Source organism: Sciurus vulgaris (assembly GCF_902686455.1).
Source record: "Sciurus vulgaris genome assembly, chromosome: 8".
Lineage (NCBI taxonomy): Eukaryota > Metazoa > Chordata > Mammalia > Rodentia > Sciuridae > Sciurus > Sciurus vulgaris.
Window position 1 is genome coordinate 23339181 of NC_136468.1, and position 19105 is coordinate 23358285.

General features: G+C 40.7%; 1 protein-coding gene and 1 long non-coding RNA gene across 4 annotated transcripts in view; one reads left to right on the forward strand and one right to left on the reverse strand.

Annotated features, from left to right (window-relative positions):
• The window catches only part of MKLN1 (muskelin 1), a 322083-nt gene that overhangs the window by 259558 nt on the left and 43420 nt on the right, over positions 1-19105 (reverse strand). Inside the window, exons 2-3 of one of the 3 annotated variants that reach the window (XM_079150170.1) lie at positions 8461-8557; positions 4097-4769 (exon numbers count right to left, since the gene is read on the reverse strand). The exons of the other annotated variants lie outside the window; for them this stretch is intronic. Coding sequence (XP_079006296.1) covers positions 4097-4440 — 344 coding nt within the window. The 5' untranslated portion in view covers positions 4441-4769; positions 8461-8557. The remainder of the gene's footprint in view (positions 1-4096; positions 4770-8460; positions 8558-19105) is intronic. 3 annotated transcript variants of the gene reach the window in all.
• LOC306667529 lies at positions 4-14302 on the forward strand. Its single transcript, XR_013765588.1, has 3 exons — positions 4-392; positions 7572-7684; positions 8840-14302. It is a non-coding gene; the product is annotated as an uncharacterized lncRNA (long non-coding RNA).

The window sequence follows — 19105 nt, forward strand, 5'->3', positions numbered from 1 at the left end:
TTTCTATGGTCTGGGTGGTCAAGAGCTTATATAGCACAGCCTCCCACTGGGCCAGTCAAGCTCATTCCCCTCCAGGTCATCTTGCCCTCCTTATTCCCACAGCTCTAGTGTTACCATGTTCATAAATTATTGTTAAAGAAGGAAATTACCAAAAGGAAAAAAAAAAAGTGTCTATAAACCTGCATAGTTTAGAGCTAAAGAATATGTTAAAATTTTCCATCGTGGAAATTTCCCAGCTACTGGGCTCTTTAGATTTTTTTTTTTTTTTTTTTTTTTCAGAGCTGCAAGCAAAGAATGGAAATTTCCAAATGCAGCATCAAGGGCTGCTGTTCTGCTGACTGTCTTGCTCAGCCGGGGTCATCTGCTTCTCTAAGACATCAAGGAATGCCAAGGTAGGTCTGAGAGAACACACACACTTCCTCCGCAGGAAGGAGGGAGTGCCTTTGTGCTGCCTCTGAGCTGTGATGCGGGGAGGGAGGGGCAGGAGAGGTGACACACCCTGCTCCCTCCACCTGAACGTGGATTTTGTTGATGGTTATCATCTATCAGCAGCTTATCCTACTTGACATTTTTCCAGTAGCAGCTGGCTGGCAGGATTTTTGTGTTTTTAAGAAATTCCGAAGTTGGGTGGGAGATCCAGAGAGAGAAAGGGAATCAGCATTTGTCAGTAGTCTGATTTTCCAATTACTCCACCAGGTAGATATGTCATTTAACCTTTATGTGACCTGCCCAAGGTTAGTTTCTGATTTTCTACAACCAAAGTTTGAGTGTCATCTATTCTTCCAAAGACAACCCAATCCCCACCCCATTAACTAGTTCCCTGCAAACATCATGGGGGTTTTGGCTCCACCTCTTCAATAATGTCAACAGTTCTGTTCGTTGTCACTGAATCTAAGTTGAAATATAGTCCCCTTCACAGCTGGTCCAGGCGTCTAATATTTCCTTAAATTCTGGCATGTTCCTCCCCAGCAGTTTGATGGTGGAAGCTCTTTTGAAGTCTGAGCGTAAAGGCATTGGCTTCTTGCAGACAAGTCCAAAGACCCTGACAGGTTCTGGGCCAGAAAACATTTTCAAACCTAAGCTGTGTGGTTTCGTCTGAGTGGTTTTTCGAGTTTCGCTTTTGTTTTGCTTTTAGATTTTCTGAAGATTCTGAAATAGTCTAAGAAGCAAGGGCTACCTATGTTTGCTCTCTTCTTCCTGACATCCCTAGGGGACCAGGAAAAGATCAGCGGGAGGTTTTCTGACCTCACTGTTGCTATTTATACTTAACATTATTTATCAAGGCAAATTTGGTAATAGTGAAGATTTTTTAGCAAGAAATTTTAAAAAATCGTTCCATGGCTAGTGAGTTAAAAAAATTATCCCATTTTTGTCATTTTAATCACACCCATATACAACAGATAGCAATGTCCTCGGTGACTACTTTTATCGCCCTCTGACAACAAAAGTGGAGGGGAATGGAATGATTGGCAGGAATGTTGTAGGTAGGTTTAGACTTTAGTGGCAAAGGCTGCTTAGTTTAGTCATTGGTTATATCTGTAATAATGATTTTCCCTAATCCCTTTACCTGTTAAAACTGAGTCTGGTTCCCAGTGAAATCTGTCAAGTGGTATTTGAGTACAGGCCTGGTTCAGGCTTCTTTCCACTCCTCCTCTGTATCTGTCATTAGCTACAGGATAATGGTCCTCTTAGTTGAAGACACTGATGATTCATATCTGTGGGTGGGGCTGAAGAGACATGTATGATGAATATTTCTTTCCACTTGAGACCACAGAGATGACTTTTTAAAAATGTGTGGTCAGAATACATGCTGTTTTAGATTACGATCGATTGTTTGTGATTTTAAACATGGCCTCAATTCTGTCCCTCCTACTTCCCTTCCCCTTGCAATATGACTTTGCAGTTCCTCTCATCGAGAATGGGAATCTATTCCCCTGCCCCTTGAATCTGGGCTGGCCTTTTGACTTTCTTTGGCCACTAGAACGTAACAGAGGTCACAGTGTGTCACGTCCAAGTTACGCCTCAAGTCTGTGCTTCCACTTTCTCTCTCGAAACCTCCCACTCCTAACTGAGCAAGCCCAGGCCACCGTGCTGGAGGACAAGATCATGTGCAGGAGGGATGAACTGTCCCCACTGAGGTCACCCTAGACCAGTCAACCCCAAGCCAACAAGCCAGCTGACCACTGTATAAGCAAGTCCACCAAGATCAGCTGGACCACGTGGCCAACTCACTGATTCATGAGAAACACTGAAGGGCAGTTGCTTTAAGGCTCTACATTTTCAAATGATTTGTTATAAAGAAATAGGTAACTAATAGGGGAACAATTCCTATCTTTCAATTTGCATCTGACAGCCAGGAATCTCAGAGTCAAATTTGAAAGCCAATCCTAGCATCTTTGTTCATTCATTTATTTGTATTTATCACATACTTTATGGCTAGCACAGTTGCACTCTTCTTTCTCCTTAATAGTGAATTTTAAAAAATCCAATAACCTATTGTTCGCCACACTGGTTCTCAACCAACCCAACCCCCTGTTTTAAATACTGGTTTTGACCGATCAGATTAAGAAAACTGAATCTAGAGTAAGGATTGGCAAACATTTACTGCAAAGGACCAAGTAGGAAATATTTTAAGTAGGAAATATTTCAGGTTTTGCAGGCTGTAGAGTCTGCTGTGCTGTGGCAGCGCGGGAGCAGCCACAGACAACACACAAACAAACGAGCATGGCTGCCCTCCAATAAAACTTAATTACAAAAGCAGGCCATGGACCGGATTTGGTTCTCAAGCCACAGCCTGCTGACCTCTGATCTAGAGCAGTATGTGACTATTCACAAACATCTTCACCTATACCATGATTCCATCAACTTTATTGTTAATTCACCTGCAATACTTTGAAAAAAAAAATAAAAAGACAAATTAAGTGAACTTACTTCTTCTAGAATACAAGAAAGGATGGACCATAGAGCATTTGTAGCAGGGCAAGTACCATGCTGTACCGCAAAACTCCAGAGTTGCTTGTCCTTGGCTGGTTGTTTAGTTAATGCTAAGGGCCAGAGGGATACAAGCACTTTGTTTTGTTTGATTTAACAGCCTCGAATCTCAGATACTCATTCCACAAGCGCAGGCTGTGTGTTACACCGACGATGGGGCTGCTCTTGTTCTTTGCCTCCTTGGAGTTCCCTGAATGTATTGTGCTATTTCACGCCTCTCTAACTGTGCACACAATGTTCCTTCTGCCTGGAACACTCCTAGCCCTCTTCTCTTACTGGCTAACGCCTACTCACTGATCAAAACGAAGCTCAATGATATTGCCTCTTGGAAGACTTCCCCGAGTGCACCTCCACCTCCTCGCCTTCAACCTCTGGACCACACTCAGGTTCAGCATTCATTCTGCAGAACGAATAACTGAAAGAGTTCATGCTTCTATGATACCAGGCCCTGACTACGTGCTACGCACGCCTATATACCACCATTGAAATTAAAATTGGTGGTAGAACTTGCTTGTTTCCCCGGGCCAATCATACATTCAGAAACCCTTACTGAGCATTTTCTGACTATCAGGCTAGACTACACAGGTCGTTAAAGCAGCAACTTACAATGTAGACTGTACCCCCACTGAGGCACAAACTGCATGTTCTTTGTCTTTATTTCTCAAAACCTAGTAGTGTCCAGAACAAAGACTTTACTATTAGATGAACACAGTACAGAACATGTTCTAGCATGTTCTAAGCTCCATATATTTCTAACCTCATTTAATCCTCATAACAACTTTATGGGGGAGCTAGTATAATTATCACCATTTCACATACGGGGAATCAAAGACACAGAGAATTTTTAGATAACTTTTCCTAGATCACACAGCCAGTATGTGACTCTGGGTCCCAGAGGCCATGTGCACACCCGTGGGGTGAAAGGAAAGTTGGGGTGACTGACTCAGCATTAACCCTTTTTTTTTTTTTTTTGGTGGCGGTGCTGGGGATTGAACCCAGGGCCTTGCGCATGCTAGGCAAGCTCTCTCCCAACAGAGCTATATCCCCAGCCCCAGCCCTGCGTTAACCCATTTCTAACCCTGGAAAAGTGATTTGAAGGAGCCACCTTGAGGTCATGAGTGCTCTGGTGACAGTAGTTGTATGTGTGAGCTTAAGAGTTGGTGGCATTGTGTTCACGCTGGCACTCATGTGCTCTGTGTAAGTGAGCAGGGTTGTGAGTGGCACGGGTGGTACCCACAAGATTCTCTCCTGTGTCCACTCACAGACGTGACACTTGCATTCTGAGCTACAGTCTGATGTCCCCCTACCATCTTCTCCTCCCCTTAGGTGGCACTCACTGACGCTTGAGGAGTGACTCCAGGCAGCTTCAGCAGGCCTGTCAGTGTCTGCCACTTGAGTCTTGCCTATGGTGAACAGAATCGAACAGTACCACCTTCCAGGCTGGCCCATTCCAGAGATGAGTTTAAAGTCTCTGCTCCGGATGCTGCTAGGTATTGAGAGGATGAAGAGGACTCTGTCTCCGTGGGCACACAGCTTATATTACAAATCATTGTTTTGTTAAGTTACTGTAGCATTTTGAAGAGGATTACACAAGGATGTCTATAATGCTTGAGAAACTGGCATGGGCATTTTTTGTAAAAGCTTTGGGGCCAGTCACTCACTGTGGCTCTGGAAGTCCCCATGGGGCCTCTCAAGCAATAGGTCACTCCTTAGGGAAGACAAAGACTGTGACAGACAGGGACTGTCCCACAGCTGTCTCTCAGCACAGGCTGGCTCTGCTGAAAAGACAAAAAACAGGTAGTTGGAATAGAATTTTTCTTCTAAAACAAATAAGGATTTGAAAAGTGTTAGGTTTGAACATTAGGACATTAAAACATTCAAGTGATTACAGAATCTCTGCAGGACCTTGAAATCCATGGTCCCTTAGAGTCTAGAGCAAATGTGTCCGTTTTCCTGTCCCTTGGCAGTTTTCTCCAAAAAAATAGTGTTCTCTTCTTTACTCCTTTTGCAAATAACAGGAGGCCAGCTGGCCTTTCTCAATGACCTCCACTGATGTTTCAGAGGACCTAAATGTATCAGGGCCAGAACCAGCTCCTACAGGCTTCCAGTCCTCAGTCTGAGGCACAATAGGGGCCAGTATGAGTCCAAGGACTCAAGAATTGGTCCTCGGGCTGGGGTTGTGACTCAGTGGTAGAGCACTTGCCTAGCACACAGGAGGCACTGGGTTCGATCCCCAGTACTGCATGTAAATAAATAAAATAATAAATGGTCCATCTACAACTAAAATAAAGAAAGAAAGAAAGAAAGAATTGGTCCTCTAGGCAACCAAGTGTCCCTGTAAACCTGTGCAAGCTTGTGATTGTTGGCTTTCCTCCTGGTTAAGAATTAATCATGGGCTTAGCACAGTGGCACATGCCGGTGATCCCAGTGACTTAGGAGGTTGAGGCAGGAGGATCACCAGTTCAAGGTCAGCCTCAGCAATTTAGCACGGCCCTAAGTAACTTAGTGAGACCCTGTCGCAAAATCAATCAATCAATCAAAAAGGGCTGGGGGATGTGGCTCAGTGGTCAAGTGCCCCTGGGTCCCTGGGTATAATCCCCGGTACCGAAAAGAAAAGAAAAAGAAAAAGAAGAAGAATTAACCACGGGACTTCTCTAGGAAAATTCTGATGGGCTATCCGAAAAACTTCAGAAAGAGTCAGTTGACCAGTATTCTCAGATACCTATTCACATACTTTTCAGGGCACTGAGTAGAATTTATAGCACCTATTTTTCAACTATAGCCTGTTTCATACAGTTTAGCAATGATTCTCTGCTTGTTTCATTATGAAAATTTGCATTTTCCCCATCTAAGATCATAAACTTCCTAAGGGCTGAGATCATGTCTTTACTTCTTTAGACTCCTTTGTAGAACCAAACACAGCACAATACCCAGGGGTAGAGGAAGAATGAGCCCAGGAAAGAGTGTGTGGAGACCCGGGGGAATTTCAGTGGCCCTCCACTCTCTGAAGCTGGGTGTAGGTCTTCAGGAAGCACTTAAGTCTGAGATGCAATTTTCTCATCTTTAGATTGCTTCTCTTGTCTCACTGGTTGTTGGGAGGATCAAATAAGATAATGCATGTGAGAGTATTTTGTAAACCCAGATATGCTAGCTACTGAAATGTAAGGAATCCTTAGAAGAGGCACTTAGTAAATATCTGATTGATTTTTAATGATAAGGTATTGTCTTCCCCTTTCTCCTCTATATTCAGTTCCTTTGAGGGTTTTATTTCTCAGGATTTAATTTTATTTGAGTAGCAAAGCCATTCCACATCTTACTGATATCATGTGATATAGTCCCTAGTGCATTTTACCCCATGGTTACCTGAACATTTTATTGAAATCCAAGTAAACCAACCAAAAAAGTCCTCACATGTGTCATGGTCACATCAATCACAAAAGATCATAAAGTTCAAGGCATTTGTACCCCACTAGTGTGTCAGAATCTTTCTTATGCTGCTAGCAGAACACTGAAATTGTACCCCAGGAAAGGATCATAGATATTTTGTATTCTAGCACATCATGATTACATGAGTGTGGCAGATTATGGCTCTAAGCCAAGGCCAGCTGAGAAGAAAATGAAAAGCATACCTTATGTGGGAAATTTCACAAAGAGGTGACACTATAAAACAGACTCTAAGAACAATTAATTCATTTATAGTCTTTATTCTCTATTGCTAGCAAAAAAGACGATCTCCTGTCCTAACAGAATTCTATATGGTACATTGGAAAAATCTTTCCAACAAGGTTATTTCTCAGAATGCATCTAGAAAATAAGAAATTGAGTCTCAGGACACCCTCTCTCTTAACTCAAGAAAGTAAAGGAGACACTAAGAGATAAAAGGAGTGGCATATTTTAGATTAGTTTATACAAATGCATGATTCCCCATCGAGTTCTCTGAACCTGAATAACATGAAAGTAGAAATATCTAGAAAACCAATGACTTGGCTCTGCTAACTGTTGCCTTCTCTTATTATAGCTTTTATTTATTTATTTTTGGTGCAGAGGATGGAACCCAGGGCTTTGTACATGCTAAGCAGATGTTTTACCACTGAGCTGCACCCCTCAACCCTTCAAGAAGCCTCTTGTTTTTTGGTGCCAGGGATTGAACCTTGGGGCGCTTAACCACTGAGCTGCATCCCCACCCTTTTATATACTATATTTGAAGACAGGGCCTTGCTAAGTTGCTGAGGCTGGCTTTGAACTCACAATTCTCCTGCCTCGGCCTCCCAAGTTGCTGGGATTACAGGTGTGCCCCACAGCACCCAGCCAAGCCTCATTTTTAATAGATATGAGTAGCCAGGAAAATGATACTCACACTATACACCAATGCATTTCAATGTTCAAACCTGATGACATGCTTATTTCTAGGTATATTTCTCAAATAATTATATTTTTGTCAGGTACTTTTCTGTCACTCTCAGGCTTTTCCCCTTTGGGGCTGATGTGAGGCCAAGCCCTTTCATAGTCAGTAGCAGAATGGAAATATCTGAGAAGAGGAGGAAGTAGAGATTTAAACTTATTAATTATTCTCTTCCCAGGATGCCATGCCCCGCACACTTTGCCTGGAGTGTTGCAGGAAGACCGTGATTGTGGGAAGGGAGGACCACTACGTCTTCATCCTTTTGCCCCAACAGTAGATGAGGAGTGGCAGGTACTTTAAGGGGCATCTCTGTGATTTTAATACTGAAAGAAGGGAATGCACTGGGGAGAGACAACATAACCCAAATGTTTCAGGTAGAGAATTTCTTGTATGTAATATGTTACTTGCTTATTTAACTTATTTAATATATATTACAAATGTGTTGCAGAGTACAAATAGTTTGTGGCATAGAATTATTATTCTAAGATTTATTAAGATGTATAGCAGTTTACAGTCAAATCATACTCTGAAGAGATCTAAAATAATTTTTAAGAAAGAAGTAAATTAGACTTGTGAAGTTGGGTAGAAGTTATATGGCTTTAATAAAACTTAGGTTTCTTCTCGTATATTATTCCCCATGGTAAAAACAGCAACATTCCTATCTAACTGGTAGCACTTGTACTATTTGCTTAATTTTAGGATCCTTGATTGCTCTTGGGAACTAGTATACCGCTGTGGCATGAAGTGGAAGGTATAATTTGGAGCCAGACGAGAGAAAAAAAGATTTCTTTCAGAAACAATCTATTCACCTAAATGCAGAAGCATAAAAAAATCAATAATTTTACTAAGTAATCTAAAGCTACATTTCATATGCAAGTTCCATACAGACTTAGAACAAACCTTGCTACATCCCCAACCCTTTTTTATTTTATTTTGACAGAGTCTCACTAAGTCACCAGGGCTGGCCTAAACTTGCGTTCCTCCTGCCTCAGCCTTCCGAGTAGCTAGGATTGTGTCCAGCTCAAACCTCTTTAAAAACAAATGCAGTCAGGTGGGGCGACACATACCTGTAATTCCAGTGACTTGGGAGGCTGAGGCAGGAGGATCACAAGTTCAAAGCCATCCTCAGCAACTTAGCAAGGCTCTAAGCAACTTAGTGAGACCCTGTGTCAAAATTAAAAAAAAAAAAAAAAAAATGGCTGGGAATGTGGCTGGGTGGTTGAGTGGTTCAATCCCTGGTACCAAAAATAAATAAATAAATAAGTGCAATGGGGCTAGTAAGCCACAAAATGTACCGAAGTCTTGTTATTTGCCTTATCACCCATGATAACTCATTTTGCATTCAGTAAAGAATAGGAGAAGTGTAAGGATAAATACTTAATATAATTCATTCCCATGTGGACTTTTGGAATTTTGGGATAATAGGTTTCCTTTTTCCTTCATTAGGTGGACCCTGAAAGGCAGCTGGGAAGGGCTATCCATTGCAGGTTGGTCAACACAGGGCTCATTTCGGGCTCTACTTAGGAGAGTTGGCAAGATATTTGTTGCTTTCTGCATATGATATTGAAGGAAATGAGGAAAGTGAGCTTCCTTAATTATTAGATGGCACCAGTGACCTTGCCTATTAGGTCACTATTGAAGAAATAAATTGCATTTCTTCCTCAGCATCTTCCACTGAATTGCTGAGACACAAAGATATGGTTATGTCAGGAAAAGGCATTTATTTATTTAAGAGAAGAAAGCACTTACTTAGAGGGAAACTTTTTACCTAACAGGGATGGGGGGAGATAACTTAACAAAATGATCAAGTCAGTAAAACCTAAGGAAAGACGAAAAAAGGAAATAATGAGGAAGTATAAAATAAATAGTAAAAACAAATAAAACAGTAAGAATAAAAATCAGTATTTGTTGAAATGAATTGAATTTCCCATGCAAAAGACAAACTTTTAGATTGGGCTAACCCAAAAAATTAAGCTATGGTATAAGGAACTCACTTCAAAGAAAGTGACAAAGTTTTAAAATAAATGATTGGGTAGATATACATCAGGCAAATCCAAAAGAATGAATAGTGTTATTAATATCAAATTCAACACCAAAAGCATTAAATAGAAACAAGAAGATGGAATGTTTAAAGGTACACAGCAGAGATTGGTAGATGCCTACACCAGAGTCTATTTCCCATCTCCCTGGCTAACAAAATCTCAGTTTAATTAAGGGTAGCAACATGTCCAGACTTTTAAAACAATGATTTTCCCACCCCTTTTATATTACAGACAGACCATAAGTTGTAAGCAGAGGCTGGTGGGCGGGGCCTGGTGAACTTCAATTCGGTGGGAAACTCCTCCTATTGACCTCCCTCCTCTTCTTCCTTCCTACCTGGAACATGTACGTGACAGTTAGAGCTACAGAAGAGACGTTGCAACCATGACTTTGAGAGTGAGTGCCACGTATCAAAGGTGGCAGAGTAGAAAGATAGAATTTGCCTTTTAGATGACCACAAAGCCATTGTACCATTTTTGTCTCCCTGACTTCAAACATCTTTTATGTTTGAGAAAAATACATTTCTATTTATTGAAGCCACTCTTCTTTGAGTATCTTTTTTATATGCAGGGAGCCCAATTCATGTGGCATAAATATAAATATGAAAAAACATTTAACAGTTGTCCCCTATTTTGCACTAAAAAACAAAGCACAAAATTTAAAAAAAATATCAAAAGACAAGTAGCATTTTATGAAATGACAACTACAGGGATAGATTTCAATATACCCCTTACAGAACTTGGTAGAATATGACATAAAAAAAGGAAGAATACAGATGATTACAATTATTAATCTAAAGCTTATGATATACACACAATGGATAGACATACGTGATTAGTAAACAGAATAAAAACCACATATGTATACCGTACAAAAAGAGCATATGCAATCTTTTTATATGTACATGGAATGTTTACAAAACCAGTAGTGTACTTGATCATAAAAGATGAAAGCATGTTGTGGTAGAGGAGAGAGAAGAAAGATGTGTGTTCTATAGCATACCGGCAAAGTGACCCTGGGCAAGTTACTTGACCTTTCTGGGCTTTGTTTCTTTATCTGTAGAGTGGGGATTGGAATAGACAGAAATTTTATCTTTCATAATTATAACCCTACCCAGCCTAGCCTTTTCCAGTCTGAGGCCTTTTACCTACATGACGTTGCAGGTTTGTAACCGGCTCTGTGAAGAGGGGCCAGGCCTTGGGATGGCTGTCACTGCTCCATACTGAAAGGGCTGGCAGCAGGCTGGAAGGTTAGCATTCCTCAGATTGGCCTCAACTGAACAGGGAACACAAGACTGTCTACCACAGGATTCAAGAGCACCAAAAGAATGTTAAATGGATGGATTGTTGCTTGCAGGGAAAGAAACAGGCACCATGTTTCCAATTATTCTTCCTTGCAGACAACAACTGGCTGTTTCTGCCGGCTGGCACAGTCCCTGAATGCGGAGCACTATAGAGTAAACCCTGCTGAAACAGGATGAATGTGGGCAGTGAATTTTTTTGACACAGTCTCAGCTTTATTTCTGCTTATTGCTGGCAAGCGAGTATGAAGGACAGTCGAAGACAATCGACAAAAACGTTGTCAATGAGGCTTACGGGACAAGAAGTCTTTCTAAATCCCCCCAAATATAAACTTTTTAGGTTGATGAGGATCATTTGGGATATAAGATAGGGCTCCTAAATTGAGCTGTTGGTCAGAACAAGGAAAACACTGATATAAATCTTCAAGAAAACCCACAAAATATTGAAGCATTTTAAAATATTTAAAAATAGGTAAATAGTGCTGGGTATAGTGGCACTCAATTATGGTCCCAGTTACTAAGGAGGCTGAGGCAGGAGGATCACTTGAGTCCAGGAGTTCAAGGCCAGTCTGGGCAACATAGAGAGACCTTGTCTGAAACAACAGCAGAGTAGGTAAGGAAAGGAGAGTACTTCCAGAAACAAGCACTTTAATATGTGAAAATATGTGAATCTATTAAGAATAACATTAAGCATGTATTTTAATAAATTATTTCAGATAAGTAAGTTATAAATATATGGGATATGTTACAAATTATAAATATTCAATGTCTTGATGTATACTTTTAATAAAATAAGACATAATAAAATTATCAATTATATTAAAAAATTATAGTCCTGAACTTAGAGGGCTAACAGAAATCCACTGAAGACAGTGAGCTCCCCGACCCATTTTAGTTCACGAACCCTGGATAAACTGACACGTCATCTGGGAATGAATGGGGTGCTTGTTCCTTTGCTTCTGCAAATCTATAACAGCATCATCAGAGTAATGCTTGTGTTTTTGAAAACATTTGCATGTTCCATCTCAAACATGTGGAAATACAAATGGGTAAACTGAGGGTGGTTTTTTTTTCTTTTTTTGGTCCACAATATTTCCTGTCTAGCTATTCCTAATAATTTTTTTCATTATCTTAGAGCATTTATTTTTCACTAATCTCTACTCCTTTCTCTCTTTTAAATATTTTTGTGCGATTGCAAAATCAGTTCCTGTCTTCTGTTTTGAATGACCTTCTCACTAATTTCTGCATTCATAAATATTCTTTCCCAGTCTCTGCTGAAGCTATTGTTATTAACAGATGTTGCATATGTAGAAGTTTCTTCCAGCTTCTCCCTGTTGCTTTCTCTTTCTCTCTCTCTCTCTCTTTCTCTCTCATACACACAAATGTACACATACATGAAATGACAACTATAGTGGTCGATTTTAATATACCCCTTTCCCTTTCAGAATTTATGTAGAGTGTCCATTGATTAGGGAGGGAGAGAAGAGAAGGGAGGATAAACAGAGACTAAAGAGAGAGAGAACAGAACCTCCCAGTCTGAATTATTCTGGAAGCTTGGAGTCTATAGATTCTTAGATTCCTGTCTTCTTCTGCAACTCTTTGATTAGCACAATGCTATCAGGACTATTTGAGCAATTTTAAATTTAACTTGGAAGATATAGGTAAATATTTGCTGGGCTGGGATTGTGACTTAGTGGTAGAGCACTTGCCTAGCATGTGTGAGGCACTGGGTTCGATTCTCAGCACTGCAATACATATAAATAAGGTTCATCAACAACTAATAAAAATAGTTTTTTAAAAATTTGCTGAATCAAATTATCAATTCTTCTCAAGATCAGTGTTGAGAACTATATGAAAATGATTAGAGACGGGCATGGTAGCACACACCCATAATCCCAGTGGCTGAAGAGGCTGAGGCAGGAGGATTGTGAGTTCAAATCCAGCCTCAGAAACTCAGGGAGACCCTGTCTCTAAATAAAATACAAAAAAGGGCTGGGCATGTGGCTCAGTAGTTAAGCACCCCTAGGTTCAATCCCTAGAACAAAAAAAGAAAAGAAAAAGAAAATGATTAGAAAAAAATTAAGAATCATTGTTTATTCTGAAAAATGTTATGTACAATGTGCATGTTTGTCTGAGCACACAAGGTACAGAGTCATGTGTTCCTGCCTTCTCTCAACATGCAGAGGCCTGCCTCCTGCTGCCCTCCTGCATAAATAGTAAACAATTAACAGAGAAAATCCAGGTGTGGTGGCCCACACCCATAGTCCCAGCAACTTGGGAGGCTGAGGCAGGAAGATCATGAATTCAAAGCCAGCCTCAACAAAAGTGAGGCGCTAAACAACTCAATGAGACCTTGTCTCTAAATAAAATACAAAATAGGGCTGGGGATGTGGCTTAGTGATTGAGTGTCCCTGAGTTCAACCCCTGGTACCCCCCAAAAAAGAACAGAGAAAGCAGGAAAATACAACATATGAAACCAGGAAGCTCTGTTTCCATGTAATTTTGAAAGCCTCTTTGAATCTTTCTGGTCCCATTATCTGTTTTCCAAGGAAATTCAGCTTTGTCTATGAAGAATTCCATCTGCCCCTCTGAAATAGGAGGGACAGTGTGGCAGGCAGAGCGGGGAGCATGGGGTGAAGGATACACTGGGAATTGCATCTTTAAAGCTTGAAGAAGGAGAAAAGTGAAAACTGACAACTAACTTCAATTGTCAGTTTCTTCCTCAAATAGTACTCATGGTTACAAGAGCATTTCAGGAGATGCAGACTGCTTTTATAAACCTAACTCACATCGTCATTCTGGGACTCTGATGTGTCCCTCCTGCACTTGGTCAATAAAGAAATTCATCTCCCCCAGGATCCAATCATTGGGAAAGTCACAATGAACTCAAGGTTCAACTAGCTGTGGTATTTTCCACCTATTAGGGTTTGTGTCCTCCAAGATGAGCTTGTAGGTGAGTTACTTCCCCACCCCCAGGTAGCCATAGATTTCTGTTACATCATGCCTGCTGTAAGAAGGAGTGCCCATGTGTATGTGCAAAACATAATGTGTACAAATTAGCATTTGAATAGAACTGTCATTATAAGCATAAGTTTAAAGAAAAATATTGATTTCATCAATTCCCCCAAGGAAAGGGCAAGTCTACTAAAAGAACATGTTATAGAATACTTTGATTTTCATTTTCTAAATCAAATAATTTTTATCCAACTTCTGCAGATCCAACTCCATCCTTTCTCATAGTTAAGGATGGAATGCTCTCCCATACATTTGAATCATTCAACCCAGATGTCAACTATTACATAAAGATTTACGGTAGAATTAATGCTATGGATCAAGTGTAAGTGGCTGCTCCCCCATCGCACCTGACAGCATTTCTATTTTTCAGTTTGTTGAAGAATTTACCAACAGGTTGATGAACGCCACGACCTTTCTTGCTGAAGTTGCTGTAGGAGACAATCTTGTGGACTTTCATGGTGTCCAAGAGAGGCAGATTTGAATTCATGTGTCTCATTTTGCTGGGTCATAATTCTCATGTAGCCCGATTAATCAACCCCAAGCCAAGTCATTAAAGGCTCATCTTTGCTTCTGATCAAAGGTGAAAGCCACCCCCCCTACCCCCGCCGCCCGCTGCTGGCCACAAGGTCCTGAATTCACAGCTCTCCTCCCCCTAGTCCCAACCCACTGTCCTGTTATGTCCCTTCTTTGCATGTCCCACGCTTCTCACTGGTCCCTAAACACACCTTGTACATTGTAACCTGCAGGCGTTTCCTCCAGCTGTTCTTCTCACCTGAAACATCCCCTTCCTTTGGTTCTACAAACCCAATTCCTACCCATTCTTAGTAAGTTCATATTTCCTAGTTACATAAAATAATGCACGAATACATTCTCACTAGAGAAAGATTCAAACGATGTAGAAGTTTAAGAAGTACAGCGAGAACTGAAAGTCCCTGTGAATTCTAGTCCTTCCTTCCCCTCCCCCACCACCCACCAATTGCACCTCCCCCCCTGCTTTGGTTTGAATGTGTTCCCCCAAAGTTCACATGGTGGAACCTCAATTCCCAAGCTGTCAGTGTCGGGGTGGGATTAGTAGGAGGCATTTAGATCATGAGGGCCCCACGTGGCCAACTAAGTAGGTTAATGCCCTTCTCTCAGAAGTGAGTTTTTGCAGGACTGGGCTCATTATTTCAAGGGTGAATTGTTTGTAAGAGCAGGTTTGGCCTCCTCTGCTCTCTTCTTGTTCCTACCTTCTTACCCTTCTGCCATGTTATGAAGCCCTTACTGGAAGGTGAGCAGATGCCAGCACCATGCTCTTGGACTTAACAGTTTCCAGAATCGTGAGCTGAATAAACTTTTCCTTTATAAATTAACCAGTCTGTGGCATTCTATTATAGCAAAAGAAAATGGACTAAGCATCCCTCCTTCTAACTTGCTAGGTACCCTTCTAACTCTTTTATTCTGTATTTAACACACACACACACACACACACACACACACACACACACACAGACACACACACAGAGTTCTTGGGTTTTGTTTTTAGGGGTGTGGGTTAACACTGTACACTGGGTGCTGTGGCCAGCTTCCTCTTCTTCAAGTCCTAAGATAAATTTCTCTCTCCTGAAGTGTCCTTCACTGCTTCAGCATCCCCTGACCTCCTTCCCATCACCCTGCCTTGGATTTCAAATACTTAGTATCCAGGCACTCTGCTGGCTTCTGATTCATCTCTTTATGGTGTTGGGCTGTTTAATTTTGTATGTGGGAGTGTCTTGTCACTGCAGTGTAAAATCTTTGAGGGAGAAGGCATCTTGATCTTTTGCAGAGTTTTGAACTGTATCATGCACAAAATGGGAATTCAACACAATTTTACTGAACAAGTAAAGTCTAGGTTCCCTGCTTCCTGATCTAGGGTGAGAAAACTCTGCTTAAAGGGAGAGAAAGGGGACGATGTACTGAGATGAGTCCTTTAGAGTTCTCATGGCCTCTCTGGACAATTTTCTTAATCTGTTGGAGGATTTTTATGAATCAGCCGAGCAGTGCTGCAAACTTGTGAGAAGTCAGGGAACCCAGGCAAGACTTTTCTCCTCTGACCTCTCAGACCAAGGACAGCGCCATCAGTCACACACACGAGAGGAAACCATCTTACAGCCAGCCAGCGGCGAAAGCGCCGGAAGGGAAGCACAAACTATCCAAAGGAAACACACGCTTTCAGACTTTTTAGACTTCTAAAATTTCAACTCTCATTGAACCAATTCTCCAATGGAATTAATCACTGGCATAACAACCGCAGCAATTCAAAAAGCCCTTCATTTTTCTTTTTCACATAAAAGCCGTAGTCGAACTTGACATTCCTTTTAAGAAATGTTATTTGCTCAGCATGACAGAGAAGGCGAAACATCCAATATAACATATCTCATGTTTTATTTAGTATGGACTCTTGAACAAGTTACTTAACCCCCATCTATGCCTCAGTTTCTTTAACTATCTATAAAATGAGGATAGCATTGGTGCTTGTTTTATTGGATTCTGGGCATTAAAATGAAATAACTAAGTTTAGTGTGCCGCAAAGTCTGGCTCACAGTAAGTTCTCAAAAATGCTAGCTCTGGCTAGGACGGTCTACGTTGGCTGCCCCTGCCTGTGTCAGGAACTGAAAGCATTTCTACCTAGGATTTTAGCCAAAGAAGGCATGCGAGAACACGGCTAAGCCAGTGAACATTATGAGTGATATTTCCTGGGAAATTTAATTCAACTCCTTCATTCACGTTACAACAGATTTGTTTAGGGTCTTTATTAAACTTTCTGTTGCTTGAAATAAATGGCTTATTGCATGGAAAATCTCTTTTTGTTAGAAATTTCCTCTGAAACAGTGTTATTTATAAGATGTGCACATTCCTTTTGGCATTGTACATGTCTCCTATTAATAGTCTCGATTCTTAAATCTAACTAACCATTTTAAAGGCTCCAACTTAATATTTACTAGCTAAGGATTTTGTTTTATCAACATAAGTTCGTCCCAAGGAAAGCTGCTAAAAAGCCTTCAAAGGGGTCATCAATCAAAGCAGATAAAATTAAATTTTAGCTAATAACTAACTGCTTAGAATATTGTAGGTAAGCCAAACAGTTAAACTACCTTGGTTGGGGAGATAGCTCGGTTGGTAGAGTGCTTGCCTTGTAAGCACTAAGGCCCTGGGTTTGATCCCCAGCACCACAAAAAGAAAATTAAAAAAAAAAAAAAAAAAAAAAAAAAAACCTCAAATTGTTAATTTTAGAGTCTGGAATAGTCATTGAGATACTGTGGACATATACCAGGAAAATTTGAAGCATCAGACTGGTTAATTCAGACACAAAGACTTAGCATCCATTGATTATGAGTTTTAGGTTCAGTTAACTGTTTACTCCACTTGGGCAATGTCTACATAATAAATTAACTTTGGCACTTTTAGTAATTGACACATGTTCCTCAATGTAACAGCTACGGCAAGTGGGATTTGAGGTTCGAAAGATGAGGATTTCAATTCCAATTTGGTAACTTCCTATGTAAGTGAACTTGGGCAAATGACATAATGTCTTGAGGCCTCAGTTTCCTCATCTCTTTACTGAACTGCGCAGCACTTCTTTCTCTGGCTTATAAGGGTAAAATGAGGTCATGTATACCTGGTGCTTAGTGGGTAGACATTGGAATATTATTTTTAATGACTTCAGTTTCTCAGTCATGATAATAATAAACAAGTAAATATATAATATTTCAACTGGTGATCAGCAATGTGGAGAACAGAAAAATGGGGACCCTAAATGTCTACCAATGGGTAGCTAAAATAAGAAACAGTGAGAGCCATTAATAAGTGGCTTAGCCTCAATCTATGTGTATAAATGTCATCGAGGTGCGTGGGGGCAAATTGTGTTCTATTAACCTTCATTGTTTCGTGATCATGAACTTCATAATCAGAACAACACAGTCGGACATGCATCAAAGTACAGCAGAGGGAGGCGTCAGGAATGAGGGGCACTGAGACCTGGGAGGCTAGTGGGTGGTAGGGGCAGTGGTCTGTGTGGGTGACCTCCGTGCTGAAAGCAGAATCCATTGGCCTGGACCCTCACACGGAGCACTGAGACCCGACAGTGCAGTCCACAGGGTGAGCTGAGTTACAGCCGCAGTTTCTTTCAAGTGTTTTTAAAAAACTAATTATTTTTAAAAATCAAATAACCACATTATAAAAAAGGATATAACATAAATACAGAAATCCAAACGATTTAGGAAAATAAGCCATCTGTAATCCCATTAGCCTAGCACATTTAATATCAGCATTTGGGTTAATTTCCTCCTCATCTTTTTTAGTATGCATATTTAAAGATAACCAAAATCACAGGGTATACAAGCGTGGATCCTGTTCTTTAAAATTACCTCATGAGCATTTTCCTTGTTGCTAACCAACTCCTCATAACTCTCATTTTAACAAGCAAATAATATATCATTAAGCAAATGAACAGTAATTTACTTAATTTAACTATCTTATATTGTTAGATGTTGAGACTCTTTCCAATGTCTTGATATCATAAATATATGGCATTAGTATATATTTTCCTACATATTTTCTTTTCTATGTTTCAGATTACCTTCTTAGAATTGACTTTCAGAATTTCCAAAATACAAAATGTTCCAGGACATAAACATTTTATGAACTCTTAATACTTACCTGCCAGACTGCCTTCAAATTACTTATCATCCCAGTCCCAAGAAGGGTGCATGGAAGTGACCAACCTCACCGCGCCCTTGAAAACACTGGATTGTTTCATTATTCATTTTCTTTTTACAACTTCAGTTTCCAGGCTGTGATAATAAACCAGTAAACATCTAGTATGTCAGTCGGTGATCAGTGCTACAGAAGAGAGGAGAGCCGGGGACAGTGCTGTTTTGGACAGGACGATTCAATCCAGGGAAGGCCTTTCTGAAAAGGTGACATTTGAATAAGAGCTGAAGGAAATGAGGAGGAAGCGGAACTGTCTGAGGAAAGAGTTTCAGGCAGAGACAACATGAAGGCCCTAAGGCAGATCCACGCTGAGCCCGTGTGGCCTGTTAAGAAGATGAGAGTGTGGAAGGAGATGAGATCAGAGGACATGTGAGGGTTTTCCGGCCATTAAAGATTCTTCTACTTCGAGTTAGATGAGATGGCACAGGAGGCTTTCGAGCAGGGCGAGTCGAGAATTGGCTTGCGTTTTCTCTGATCCCTACAGCCAACGTGTTCGGAAGAGACTAAACAGGCCCCAGACCAAACTCAGCATCTCTCCTAGCAAACCTCCTCTGTTCTCGGCAACTCCATTCTCTAACTCAGTAATGTTCAGAGCCTCGGTCATGGTCATCTTTTATATAGCAAAA